General features: G+C 37.6%; 1 protein-coding gene across 3 annotated transcripts in view; it reads left to right on the top strand.

The window, feature by feature from the left end:
• ATAD2 (ATPase family AAA domain containing 2) overlaps positions 1–15103 on the top strand; it is a 62078-nt gene continuing 46975 nt past the window's right edge. For all 3 annotated transcript variants that reach the window (XM_058564893.1, XM_058564894.1, XM_058564892.1), the window contains exons 1-2: positions 1–250; positions 10575–10723. In XM_058564893.1, coding sequence (XP_058420876.1) covers positions 83–250; positions 10575–10723 — 317 coding nt within the window. In that variant the 5' untranslated portion in view covers positions 1–82. The remainder of the gene's footprint in view (positions 251–10574; positions 10724–15103) is intronic.

Below are 15103 nucleotides of genomic sequence, written 5' to 3'. Positions count from 1 at the left end.
GAGCGCGGAAGAGCCTGAGCGCCTGCCGTCCCGAGCTCTGCCCCGTCTCCCGCCGCGGACGGTCGGGCGTGGAGGAGAGAAGATGGTGGTCCTCCGCAGCAGCCTGGAGCTGCACAGCCACTCCGCCGCTTCGGCCACGGACTCTCTGGACCTGTCTAACGAGTTCCTCAGCCTGGAGCAGATCGGCCGGAGGCGGCTCCGTTCGGCGGGCGCCGCCGAGCAGTCCGCCGTCACCGCGGCCGCCGCGGGCGTGAGTACCGGCCTGGGGCGGGCCCCTCGGGCCGGGCCTGGGGGGCCCGTTGCCCGGGTGGGGCCTGGGGGTGGGCGGCGCGGTCGGGGTGACAGTTGGGGGGGAGGGGCCGGGAGGAACGTGATCGAGGACGAGCGAAAGGGCAGCTCCTTCAGATCCGAGCCCCGAGGGGTGTGGGGCGGGTGAGGAGACGCGCTGGCTGGAAGAGGGCTGAGCAGTTTCTTCCTACCTACTCTGACGCAGGAGGAAACCGAAGCCCTCGGGAGTGCAGTTGGAGGCCGAGCCTGGGTGTGGGGGCTGCCCCACCCCCCACCTCGCACACTTCCCTCACCACTCAGTCGCCCCGGCTCCCGCCCTGGGTTGGCATCCATCGAGTGCGACACGCGTTTCCTGACTGTGTGCGTGATAAATGTTTTAGGGGCCGCGGGGAGGGCAAGATGGTAATTCAGGTTCCCTGACCTTCATTGACGATCCAGAGGGGTTCGGTAGTCAGAGCGCAGTGGATAATACCAGGTTGCATAATGTGAGGGATAGAGACCAACCTTAAGGTTCCTATCAGCTCCGTGAGAATGGGTAGTTATGATATCCATCTTACAGATGAAGAAACGGCCTCAAGAACGTAACCAGTGAGTGGCGGATCTAAAATTGGAGCTTGGATTCTCTGCCTCCGAAAGCTTTCCCTCCCTATCATATCATGCTGCAGTTATCAACAGTGTCTATAGGGGAAGGTTCCGAGGGGGTGGAGCGGTCAAGTCCTCTTGAAAGGAGTGCTTCTTCTCCGTCTGGGTCTGAAGTGCAGATAGGATTTGTGATTGGCGGATTTAAGGCTGAGGGCGAGTCCCTCCACCTCCCCACCCCAGCTGCTGGAAGAGGCACGGGTGGAGGGGGCAGTGTTAACAATGGGTTGGAGAAGTTGAGGAAGCAACACGAGTCAAGTTAAGGCAGTAGGAAGTAGTATGGTTGTGTTGGGGGGAGGGAGGTGGTGGGGGTGGGGAAAATAGGACCAGAGAGAGGATTAGGGGCTAGCAAGTCAGCGTGAGAGGCCAAGGGGAGGGGTGTGTGGTGGGAGAGAGTGACAAAACGTAGTTAAGGGAGGGATCACTATATGAAATTAGTTGTCGGTATCATTTGTACCTGCCCCATACTAGTTGCTTCTATACCCAGGGGCGTGAAAGAGTCTGTTCAGTCTCTGAAATTGTGATTCTGAATTGAAAAAACATTCCTGACTTGCGGGATCTGTGTCTCAATCACATGCAGAAGTTGGTAGACATCTGGGGAGGCCAGACACTTCTGCACTGAACTCGTGTCATTTGACTTATTAGCCCATGTTTAGAAAAGCTATTTCAGTAAATAGTTGTTGAATGTTTATTATCTTCAGGACAATGCTAGATCCTGTGACTGTAATGATGAATACTGGTTAAGTAACTTAGGTGCTTGAAACAGCTGTTAGTTTTGAATCGCAGCGTGCCAACAATCAGCAGGTCTCTACACTGCTTAAAAGGGATACCCACCACATGGATAGTGAGGATTAAATGTGATCATGCATGTCAGGAGATTACCTGAACACTTGGCATATAGTTAGAACTCAGTCATTGTCAGCTATTAAGACCACAATCAATTTTAGTTAATGGCTGCTCCATCTTTCCAGTTCCTCAGGCCAAAAACCTTAGCGTCATCCTTGACTCCTCTCTCATTTTGTATTAGCAAATTCTGTTCGCTCTGTCTTCAAAATATGTTCAGAATCTGACCACTTCTCAGCTTCTCCATTGTTGCCATGCTGGTTCAAGCTGTTATCTCTTGCCTGGATTATTAAAATAGATTCTTGACTGGCTTCCCTGTTCTCCACCCTTATATGTAATGTCTCCCTCCCCCAGCAGTCAGTTCTCAGTATAGCTTACAGAGTGATCTTTTTAAAAGTCAAAACAGTTGATCACTCCTCTGCTTAAAAATCCCTATCTAACAGTAAAAGTTTAGGAGCAGCGCTACCCCCTCCCCTTGCCCCCTTCTCTTTATAATGACATCCTCTTCCATTCTTCCTTTTGCAAAACCTAGTCTATTCCAGCCACACTGGTATAGCTTCTTCTTGAATATGTGGGCCTTTATACCCGCTCTACTGCCTGTTGGGAATACTCTTCCCCTGGATATCTGCATGACCTGTTCCTTTACCTTTTACATTTTTTTAGTTAAAAAAATTAAATAAAATTTCAGAACTCATAGTGTTTAATAATGTGTTCCAAGAATTTTACAAATGTTAACTCAGTCCTCATAACATTATGAGCTAGGTATGATTATCTTTGTTTTGCAGGCGAGAGAACTGAGGCACAGAGATTTAAAAAACTTGCTCAGATTCACCTTTATATAAGCCATAGAGCTGTGAGTGCTACCTAGGAGAACCTAGGAATCTGTCTCTTGCAAGTCTTTGCTAAAATTTCACATTTTCAATGATGCTTACCCTAACCACCCTATTTAAAATTACAAACCACTCTCATTGATGTGTGCTTTTACTCTGCTTTATGTTCCCATAGCACTTACCACCTTGTAATGTATTCTATAATTTCCCACTGTTTAAGTATTTTTATCTCTCCCCAAATTAGAGTGTAACTCCATAGGAATTTGGATTTTGACTTTTTGTTCAGCAGTGTATTCCCAGCACCTAAAACAGAACCTAGGGTATAATAGGTACATAATAAATATTTGTTATTGATTGTCCTTGCTCTAAAGGAACTTAGTCTAGCAGAGGAGACCTAACACAGCAACACAGAGACTGTTTGTCATAAATGCCATATCAGTGGTATGTGGTGGTTGAGCAATTAACACTCTGCTGGATGTTGTAGGATGGAAAGGATTTTTTTCCTAGGCCAGGATTTCCAGTAGGGATTATACCTTTTTGAGACATAGTACTCCTCTCTTCTATAAAGATTGTCTAGACCAAATTACAGTCAGAGGGTTACTTAGTGAGCATGGGGTTGGATCAAAAGAAATGGATAATCCTGAGGGGTAGTGTATTCATGCTGACAAAGCCCACCCATACTAAAAATGAAACATACTTTTGTGATGGGAATGTTTTCTAATTTGGGGGCTTTACATTCATTTGATTGGATTATAGCTTGCTTTTTACATCAGTCATGCATTTGAGAAACTTAACTCCTTGATCACCTTGATTGTATTTGGTTATTTCATGGTCTCCTGAGCCATGTATTTATTGACAGAGCATTTCTTAGGGTAGGTTACTTTTAAAGATGGTTAAATTTGTTCATATTAATTTGTTACTTGAATTTTTCTTCATCTAATCTCAGTGGCTGATGTTATCTTCAAGTTCTGAAGGTACCTACAGTCCTGCCTATTTATTAACCACATTCACTTTTACATTTTAAATATGATCTCACTCAGCTGAGCTTAAGGTTGTGTTTGGTTTTTTTTTCCCCCTCTACTTGTATGGGTTCCCTGAATTTTTGTTTGTTTTTAATTTGTTTTTGTTTTTTGAACTTTTATTTTCATCCTATCATCCTTATGAGTTTTGATGCCCCTTTTGTGGTTTCTTTTTCCTCCGCAGTCAGACTAGCCATTGTCTATTTCTGTGCTTTCACAGGTGAGAGGCTCTTTGATTCATTAAATTTAGAGTTGTTTCTCATGCTGAAGAGTCACTTAAGGATAGATAGTAGGGGATTTTTTTTGGTGATAATTGTACATTACTTTTGGGTTGTGTTTACATACATGTTTATTCTTCCGTATGTTATTAAGTAAAATAAAACATGGTGTAGTATGTAGAAGGTACTATTTGGGTTTTGTTTTTTTTTAGCTGTATGTTTATTTAAAAGTCTGTAAAGATATTCCAAACTCAACACTGATGTGTACAACATATGTGAGATTTTTAAAAACTTGAAGCATAACACAACACAGAAAAATAAAAAGTATACAGCTCAATGAAGTATCACAAAGAATGGATAGGGAGATTTTGACATGTGGCAATAAATGTTGCTGCCTGGAGTTAGGTGACATGGCTGCTCTGCATTTGAGAGAGTGTACTTGTTTTGGGGCACTAATAGGTAGTCCATTTTTTTCAGTTTGTGTTAGACTGGCCCTTGATTTTAGGCTTAGAAATTGCAAGTTTTAGAACAGAGATCTGATGAGATAGTGTTTAGGATGGATTATAGTCAACAAGTCTGGAGTTTGGAAGACCAGTTCAAAGACTATAATATTAATAGTTAACCATTTATAAAGCACTTGCTATGTGCCATTCAAAGTACCTAATATACATACACACATTTGCCTTGTAAAGTAACTATTGTTATTATATTCGTTGCAGATATGGAAACTAAGGCACAGAGACCTTATGTAACTTGGACAAGATTATACAGCTCTAAGTGACGTGCCAAGAATCCATCCTAGGCATGGGCTCTTGAAGAGTTTTGGCTCTTAATTAGTATGCTGTTATCACAATAGACCAAAGCAGAGAAAACTAGAGCCTAAATTAAGGTAGTACTAGGAGGAATGGAGACAAAATTGCCAAATAATACTGCAAGCGGTCTGAAAGTTGTTCAGACACGGAGGGAAGGCGATGTTTCCAGCTAAATTGGTGAGCAGTAGACCATTGGGAATATGATGCCAGAGTTTGGTGAGTGGTTAGGACTATATATCTTTGAAAGTCACCTATATAGAGGCGATAGTTGAATCCTTGAAGGTGAATAGGAAACATAGCAAAACACAAAAATATTTAAGAAGGTCTGGAGCAATGGCTGTATTTTAAGGGTGAGAAGAGGATGAATTATGTAAAAAAGAATATCATGTAAACCAAAGGATCAAAGCATTTAAAGAAGGGAGTGATCAACTCCATAGAAGTCAGTGAGGTAGAGCAGAGACCATTGGCTTTAGCTCTTGGAAGATGGTTTTAGATCTACTGAAAGAGCTGTAGAGGTAGAAACCAAATTCCTGGAGCTTGTGGAACAGATCACTGGTGAGGAATTGACCACACCTGTGTTTAAAGATGAAGCTAAGGAGGGATGTCACAACTATGCTGGGTATACCAACATGTATACCACTGTGCATTGGAATATACTGCTGTTCAAGCTTTCAAGGAGCCTGAAGTCTGGAGGAATACACTTTATATCATTATTATAACTGTGATTTTAAAAATCCTGTTTAAACCTCATTTGTTGAATTGATACTTGAATTGACTCAACCAGCTGACCCCCCCCATACATATTTTTTGTTATGAATTTAAAGCTTTAATAAGCTTGGTCTTTTTGTGGAAAAACAGCATATTAGAAGATTTCTGTTATGCAATTGTGTCTACTTTGGGAAAAAAACTTTTGTGATTCTATTGTTGCATGCTCCCTGTACTAACTTACTGATTTTGCAAGATTATAGCAGACTTAAAATCTAACAAATATATTTTTTCCTCTTTTAAAGCTTCACTTTTAAAGAACTATCAGTGCTCTCAATATTTAAGTAGATTTTAGTCAAAGAATAAATGAGAATACTACATCTACAGGTTTAGTTTTCAGATTAAGTATGTTTTCTCTGTTTTTTACTTCTTAGGAAATTTTTTTCTAGTAATACATGTTGTAAAAATGTAAAAAATAGAAAGTGAAAGTCCCCATTTCTATCATCCAGTGTTAATTACTGTTAACAGTTGGCATTTAACTTACCTCTAGAGAATTATTTTGATTAGCTGTATTAAAATGTGACTGATTTAATAACTTTGCTAGTTTCCTTAGATAATCAGATGTACACAAGATGATTTATCTAGAGGTATTTATAACGCACACACAAAAATTGCAGATAACCTAAACATAATACATTAAGCAGTTTGTTAAATAGATTCGTGTAATGGTTGGAATACTATTCATTCATTTAAAAAAATTTTTAGAATAATATTTCATGACATGGGAAAACATTTGTATTACTAAAAAAAAGTTACCAAACATAAATAGTATTATCCCAATTTAAAAATAGTATGAATATGTTTGCATAGGAAAAGAATGGTTTATGTACCAAAAGGTTAACAGTAGTTGTGGGTAGCTGGAATTCAGGGTGACAGTTTTGTGTTTGTGTGTTTCTTCATTTTTTCAGTTATAACGGGCATATATTGCTTTTATTTTCTATTTATTTATTTTTTTTGTGAGGAAGATCAGCCCTGTGCTAACATCTGCTAATCCTCCTCTTTTTTTGCTGAGGAAGACCGGCCCTGGGCTAACATCCGTGCCCATCTTCCTCTACTTTTTATATGGGGCGCCGCCACAGCATGTCTTGCCAAGCAGTGAGTTGGTGCAAGCCTGGGATCTGAACCGGCGAACCCTGGGCCGCCGCAGCGGAGCACACACACTTAACCGCCTGCGCCACCGGGCCAGCCCCTATTACTTTTATTTTTGTATTGCTTTTATGTAAATTGTTTTTGAAAGTTACTGATATTTTAAAATCCCCCAGTGTGTACCTGTATGTAGGTGATTCTGTGAAAACCTGTTTTGTTTTTTTCTCCGCACTGTTAAGGAGAGTCTTTCTTGATGCCTAATGCTTATTTAGGAAGGATGAACTAAGCCACTCACTGTGCAAATCGGAAATTCCCTTATACCATTTATAAGTGTAAATCTTCCAGGTTTCTCAGGGAATTTTTTTCCCCAATATTTAGCACCCCCCTCCTTTCTGTTTTCCTATGGAAACAAACCTTTTTTATTATCCCCAGGAATATGGTAACATTTACTTTCCTTTTCTATTATAATAAAATATAGATAACATAAAATTTACCATTTTAACCGTTTTTATGTTTATAGTTATGTAGTATTAAGTAAGTGCATTCACATTGTTCTGCAACCATAACCACCATCCATATCCAGAATTTTTTCATCTTCCAAAACTGAAACTCTGTACCCATTAAACACTAACTCCCCATTCTGCCCTCCTCCCAGGTCCTGGCAGTCGCCATTCTACTTTCTGTCTCTGAATTTTACTCTTCTAGGAGCCTCATATAAGAGGAAACGTACAATATTTGTGACTGACTTATTTCACTTAGCATAATGTCTTCAAGGTTCGTCCATGTTGTATCAATGTGTTAAAATTTCCTTCCTTTTTAAGGCTTAATAATATTTCGTTGTATTATGTATTTCATGTATTATGTCAATGAACACTCGGATTGCTTCTACCTTTTGGCTATTGTGAATAATGCTGCTATGGACATGAGTGTACAAACACCTCTTCAGATCTTGCTTTCACTTCTTTTGTGTATACACCCAGAAGTAGGATTGCTGGGTCATATGGTAATTCTATGTTGAATTTTTTGAGGAATTGCCATATCATTTTCCACAGCGGCCACACACTTTTACATTCCCACCAGCAGTACACAGAGGTTCCACTTTCTTCACATCCTTGCCAACACTTATTTTCTTTTTTTGATAATAGTCATCTTAATGAGTGTGAAGTGGTATCTCATTGTGGGTTTGATTTGTATTTTCTTATGACTAGTTATGTTAAACATCTTTTCGTGTGTTTACTGGCCACTTGTATATATTCTTTGGAGAAATGTCTATTCAAGTCCTTTGCCCATTTTTCAATTGTTTTTTGGTTGTTAAAATATAGGAGTTCTTTATATATTATGAATATCAGTCCTTTGTTAGATATATGATTTGCAAATATGTTCTCTTGTTCTATGAGTTTCCATTTCACTCTGTCGATAGTGTCTTTTGCATGCAAGTTTTTAATTTTGATGAAGTCTAACATGTTTTTTCCTTTGTTGTCTGTGCTTTTGGTGTCATATCTAAAATCATTGGCAAGTCCAATGTCATGGAAGTTTTCCCCTATGTTTCCTTCTAAGAGTTCGTAAGGTTTTTTTAGCTCTATATTCTCTTTTACATTTTTAAGCTGCCATCTAAGATTCACCCACCCCCATTGGTTTAAATAGTTACAAAGGAGATCTATTTCTGTCATCTTTTAATGTTGACATTAAAAAATACAACTATTACATCAGACTTTTACAGATATCCACTGGAATCTAAAAACCATAGTTATTTGGTGCCTGTCTTGGAACATTAACAAATAATACATGCGGGGCCGGCCTGGTGGCGCAAGCAATTAAGTGCCTGTGCTCTGCTGTGGCAGCCTGGAGTTCGCTGGTTCAGATCCTGGGCGCGCACCGACACACTGCTTGGCAACCCACACTGTGGCAGTGTCCCATATAAAGTGGAGAAAGATGGGCATGGATGTTAGCCCAGGGCCAGTCTTCCTCAGCAGAAAAAGAGAAGGATTGGCAGAGGTTAGCAGAGGGCTGATCTCCTCACAAAAAATAAATAAATAAATAATACATGAACCAGCTCTTTTAGCAGTCAGAAATTTTACCTTGATTCTTTTTTTTCCTTCTTTTAATTTGTATTTCCAATTCACTTAACCTACAGCATTTTATCTTGATATATTTTTATGCTTGAAAGTCATTTATCCTTTTATACTTGTAAAACAAAATTTGAATTTTTTTCCACTTTTTGTGATTGCAAGGCTCCAAGAAATAAAACTTTTGTGTATTGAATTATCACAGTTATTAAATTGATCAAAACAACAAAAACACATTATCTATTTTGATTCAAAATGATTAAACATAGAAAGTAAGATTTCATTAAGATTTCACGTGGTTGAAGTCCCCCTCCTTACCCGATTAGTTCATGTATCTGTAGGTCAGTCTTACTTATTGCTGAAAACAATGTTTGGCATCAGTTCCATTGTTTTTATAAATGTAAGCACTGAGAACATTGTTCATATAAATAAGTAGATAGTAATGAAAGGAGTTTCGTTCAGCAGTGCCTCTCAGTTTTTCTGGCTTATATGCTGAAAATCACTTGCCAAAAATTATTTTTAATGCTCTCTTAGCTTGATTAGGTCTCCTTTCAATTTTGTTGAAAGCAAAGAACTGGAAACCATCTAACAAAGGAAAGGATTTGTTGCCTAGCTTGGTCATTCAATTTCTTAACACCTACACTAGTGTTTTTCTTTCTTTGGCTTTAGGAAGGTGTTTAATGCCTTGAGGCAGTCCACAATAGTAAGATTCAGAATGAGTGAGAGAGATGACTGTCTTTTGTAAAATGAGAAAAAGGTAAATGAAAGAGGATGCCTTGTGTTAAGGTGCCTTCTCAGGCAGATCAGTTTTAAGGAAAAGTACACATGGAAGTTGAGAATCTGGAAATAGATTCCCTTAAAATTTTCCTCGGAAAGTCTTGTGTTCCACTACACCCATCTAAGATGTAGATGTTCGTTTTAAAAAATAATACACCTACCTAAAAGTGTTGGTATTCTTTTTTCAAACATCCTTAAATATGGGTACACTGTTAAAGTGGTAACAAGTCATACACATCACTTAGTATTTTATGAAGTGTTTGTCTAATTCTTACACAAAACCTTGCATAAATATTCTTGTTTTACTTGTGAACCGATTAAATATTCTGCATGAAACAAAATTAAATGACAGCATGTCCTGATAAAACAATGAAATGACCTAATAAAGCCAGCGTAATGTGGGGGGGGGCACTGTTTCATTTTTTTTCCTAAAACACTGCCTGTTTTTCTAAGATTGTCTAAAATTCTAAAATTTTCATGGTCGGAAGGCATGGAATTATAGAGTTGTTAGGTGCTTTTGCCTTCTCTTCTAATGTAAAAGTATTCTTTATACAATTTCAGAGAGGTGTGTATGAACTTTTGAATAGTTTATGACAGAACCTCTGTAGCTCATAAAGCAGCCCACTAACTTAGAGACCCTTCAGTCTATTGAGCAAAAATAAAGTTACATAGAGCTCTATGGTTTTACAACAGATTAACTTACCTAAAAACAGTCTTTGAATTCAATTGTTTCATTATCTGGGTGAAATAGATACTAATAACTCCTTTTTGTCATCCAAGCCAAAATTACAATTCTGATGGTCCAGTTTTTTTAAGGTTACTGCCAGTGGTTGCATGGCAGACAATGGTGTGTGTATCTTTCTAATTTCTGTAGCTTTAAAATAGAGGAGTACTTACTGTTATGAACTATTACAACTTTTTATCACAGTCGAAAACTTCACTCTCTAGACTACTTATTATGAAATAGAGCTATTCATGCTAGTTCATCAATAAATCTTATATTGGCCATTTCATAGACATTGCTAATATTTGTTTATCATAAAATGATTATTCTAGATATTAACTATTGTAGTTTTTTGGAGAGATGCAAAATGATTCTGCACAAAAAGCAGTTGTTATAAACTTATAATCAGAGAAAACTCCTAGGAGGAATTTAACTTGGAAATTTTGACTAAAGAAAAACTTAGATGGCTTTCTTAAACTTAGATGGCTTTCTTAATTTTTCTTAAAGGATGGGTCTTCAGTTAAGGAAGTTGAAACCTACCACCGGACACGTGCTTTAAGGTCTTTGAGAAAAAATGCACAGAATTCTTCAGATTCTAGTTTTGATAAGAATATGGAAATAACGGAGAAACATGCTAATGGCAGGCATTTTACAAGGTAATACAAGATGGTTGAATGCTAATTCAAAATAGTTTTAAAGTATTATTAGGTATACTCTTGACCAGTCATCAAAATTCCGGGGTTGTAAAATGTAATTTATTTAAATGAAATTGCCACAAATGAATATTACTGAATTAAAAATGTAATATGTACACAGTTAGGTTTGCTTTGATTTTCTTGTTCAGAGATGATATTTGTGATATGTGTGAATGCAGCTAACAAGGTTTGTTGATACACGATCAGGTCTCTTAAGTACTTAGTATTTAAAGAGACATGGTGACTGTATATATTTTATATATGCGGTTCTATTTCATGGTTTATACAGAGCCTTTATTCAAAATAGTGGTTATATTTCTGATTGCTTGCTACCAAGTTTTTCATCAATTCAGAGTCTTTTATGAATTTCTGTGTGTTGGTGTGCTTATAAAGCAGTCTTCACATAGAAGAAAAACATGATTTGGGGGGGTTTTTTTTTGTCTTGTTTAATGAAAATAGATGCTTTATACATATTTTTAAATTTTGTTTCTCAAGAACCCTGAGGTAGGTGGCATGAATCCCATTTTAATACTCGAGGAATTAGTTTCAGTGAATTAAGTAGTTAAGTACTTCCTGAAACTTGGGTTTGTTTGATTCAGGACAGATTTAAATCTAAGTTTAATTAGCTCAAAACCTTCACATTTTCCCCCATTTTGGTGGGCCTGACATAAATGAGGGGAAGTGCCAATTAGAATAAAATTTGTTTGATGAAATAATTGTTTTTACTTTAATTCTTCTCATAAATTACTCATAATGAAGACTAGAACTCTCCTACTCTTAAATAGAATTTTGATTCTTATTTTGTATAGCCGGTTTTCCAGATAAGTGAGTTGCGCCCTTTTAAGTTTTTTGTTACTGTTTTTTTTTCTTCATTTAATCAGTCTTTTATTATGTATTTTTAAATTTGCATCTTATTTCATCCATTATTTGTGGAATGTTTACTACTGTATTTCAGGGAATCCAAGATAGCAATTGAAACGTACAAAATTATTTTATGAGACAGTAAAAAAGAAAAAAACACTGGAAGTTAAACTATGACATGCCATCAATTGTAAGACACATCCCAATTTCAGAGATGTTAAAATGGGGGAAGTGTACAACTTTCAGAATCAATGAAATACAGTTTAAGCTACCTCAGTATTTCTGAAACTTGAAATCTTCTTGGTGGGGGGAGTGGTCCATGAATTCTCTATGAGAATTTTAAAGTTTACTTCATGATCTGAAGAAACAATAAACATTCTGGATCATCTAAATTGCTACCCTATAGAGAAGAGCGTAAAATTTCAGGCCCTACATTTGTGTTTACAATTAAATTGGCACCAAGTCATACTGCTTTAGTTATCTCAGGTTCATGAGATAAGAACAAAGTCTGACCTTAACACATAAACGATGTATGTGCTTCCAAGAGAAAGCCACATGATGTAATGTCATGACATGCTGTTCAAATGAAGGTTTGGAGCACTTCAAATAGAAGTGGATGAATCATACACAATAAACGTGATACAAAACATACCAAAAAACTCAAGAGAAACTGATAGCAGTCGGTACCACATTCACACAGCAAATATGGCTATTTTGTTTCAGCAAAACCGCCTATCGTGTTAATATTTTAGTTGGTGGTTAGTTTTATTGTATAAAACGTAAATGAATTTATATCTCGTTTGGCTTGTACATAATCATAAAAAAATTAATGTTGGAAGTCTTGTAAGTTTTTACCTTTAGAAGGATCTGTACGTTATTCAAGTTTGTGAAACATCGTGCTGGGCTTTATGCTTCAAAAGTATTAAAGGAGTGCATTAAAATAAGTGCTTTTTAATCTAGATTTAAAGATGAGTGACTTTGTATTTTTTAATTAGATTCCTTTTAAAATATATTGAATTCTATCTTTTTTATTAATTATTTTTAAGTAACTTTATTGGGATATAATTCGCATTGCATAAAATTCACAGTTTTAAAGTGTATAATTCAGTGGTTTTAAAATATTCACAATATTGTGCAACTATCTCTACTATCTAATTTCAGAACATCTTCATCACCCCAAAAAGAAACCTTGTTTCTTCTTTCATTTGGTATAATGTTTTGAAGGTTCCTCTGTATTGTAGTATCTTATCAGCACTTCATTCTTTTTATTGCCAAATAAGATTCCATTGTATGAATATATCACATTTTGTTCATCCACTCATTAATTGATGGACATTTGGATTATTTCCACTTTTTGGCTATTATAAGTAATGCTGTGAATGTTGGTGTACAAATTTTTGTGTGGACGTCGGGTTTTGATTCTTTGGGGTATATACCTAGGAGTGGAATTGCTAGGTCAAATGGTAACTCTTTTAATGTTGAGGAACTGCCAAACTTGTCCAAAGTAGCTGTACCCCTTTACATTCTCACCAGCCGTGTACGAGGGTTCCAGTTTCTCCACATCCTCGTCAACACTTGTCGTAGTCTGTCATTGTGGTCTTAGCCATTTGAGTTGGTGTCAGGTATCTCATTGTGATTCTGATTTGCATTTCCTTGATGGTTAATAATGTTAAATATCTTTTCATGTGCTTATTGGCCATTTGTATGTCTTCTGTGGAGGAGAATTTCTATCTTAAAGAAAGTCTCTGGGGGCCGGCCCAGTGTGGCACAAGCGGTTAAGTGCACACACTCCACTGGCAGCCCCGGGTTCGCCGGTTCGGATCCTGGGTGTGCACCGACGCACTGCTTGTCTAGCTGTGCTATGGCGGCGTCCCATATAAAGTAGAGGAAGATGGGTACAGATGTTAGCTCAGGGCCAGTCTTCCTCAGGAAAAAAAAAAAAAAGAGGAGGATTGGCATCATGTTAGCTCAGGGCTGATCTTCCTCACCAAAAAAAAAAGTCTCTATTCAGATCATTATTACAAGGACTATTTATAATTTTACATAATGATAACATCAGGCTCTGTTTGTATAAGAATTATGTAAAGTGGCCTACAGTATTTTTGAATTCTGCTTTATGTGGTGTTCCTGTTTCTTATTGGGGTGACCCTTTTTGCTGTTGCCAGTTTGCCTGACTGTAGTAATCTCTTAGTTCCTTTCTGTGTTTCCCCTCTCTTTGCTTTCAAGCTGTTTAGGGCTCAAAGACAAGGAGACCAAGACTGTTAAACAGAAAGATTTGAATAACTGTGCCTTGAGGGCAGGATCTATATTTCTTTGGTCCTGGGGTTCTTAACTACGGTCCAGTTTTCAGGGGGCACATGAAACCTCCAAAGTAATGTTTAAACTTGTATGTGTATATGCAATTTTCTAGGGAGAAAAGATCCATAGTTTTCATCAGGGGTTGACAAAAGTCCAGCCGCCTGTTTTTGTAAATAGTTTCATTGGAACACAGCCATGCCCATTCGTTCTGTCTGTGACTCGTTTTCCACTTCAGTGTTAAGAGTTGTGTGAGTAGTTGTAACAGAGACTGTATGGCTCACAAGCCTGAAATATTTACTGTCTTTATAAGAAAAAGTTCATCAACCCTCGCAAGGGGAAAAGTACTCCCCTTCCCCTACAGGCAAAAAAAAAAAAAAGGAAAAGAAAAATACTACTTTAATCATTGTGTCCTTACCATCTAACAGAGGCCTGGTTTATAAAAGTGTAGACGTACGTGGTATATAGGGAGAGACTCCTTTATGAGGTAAGTATATGAGCTTGTGAACAAACTAGGCCCTGACCTATAGATGGATTGCTCAAAGGTTTTTATTTTGTTCTTAGTTCTTATCTGTGTTCCAAGAAAGGGAAGGAATTAATGATGACTTACATTGTTATGAGAATATGAGTTAACTCTTCTGGATAAGATGGTTTCATTTCATTTTAAGGTGTCACATTTAAAATTTCATGTGCATAACCATCCCAGTTGCAAATAGCTTGATACATAGGTTGATTAATAGATATAGCCTATCTAAGTATGGAAAATCAAGTCCCTAAAAATAAGTTAATAAGACATAACTACTTTGTTTGCTCAATGGAATTTTGAAAAACGATGAGGGTAGAGTACTTTTTTTAAAGCTTGGAAAGTGTCCTTTCCAATTCAGTAGATTCTGTCTGCCAGTTTGTAGGCGGGACATCTCATTCATAAATGGGATTGTTTCTACATGTGCATGATAATTCATGTCATATGTAAAGATTGTAGCCAGCAAATGTTCTTAGAAGGAAATTAACATGTCACTAAGGGACATTAGTTCTGTTTATAGTTATAAATTCCTTGATGATATGGGACCATTATATCCCTGTGGTATAAAACACATTGTCTTTTTTTTTTTTAATTTTTTTTTGTGTGCGTGAGAAAGATCAGCCCTGAGCGAACATCCACGCCAATCCTCCTGTTTTTTTTTT

Source organism: Diceros bicornis, chromosome 21 (assembly GCF_020826845.1).
Source record: "Diceros bicornis minor isolate mBicDic1 chromosome 21, mDicBic1.mat.cur, whole genome shotgun sequence".
In the NCBI taxonomy this organism is placed as follows: Eukaryota; Metazoa; Chordata; class Mammalia; order Perissodactyla; family Rhinocerotidae; genus Diceros; species Diceros bicornis.
The sequence above is the reverse complement of the archived record's forward strand: the minus strand, read 5'-3'. Positions and strand labels throughout refer to the sequence as shown.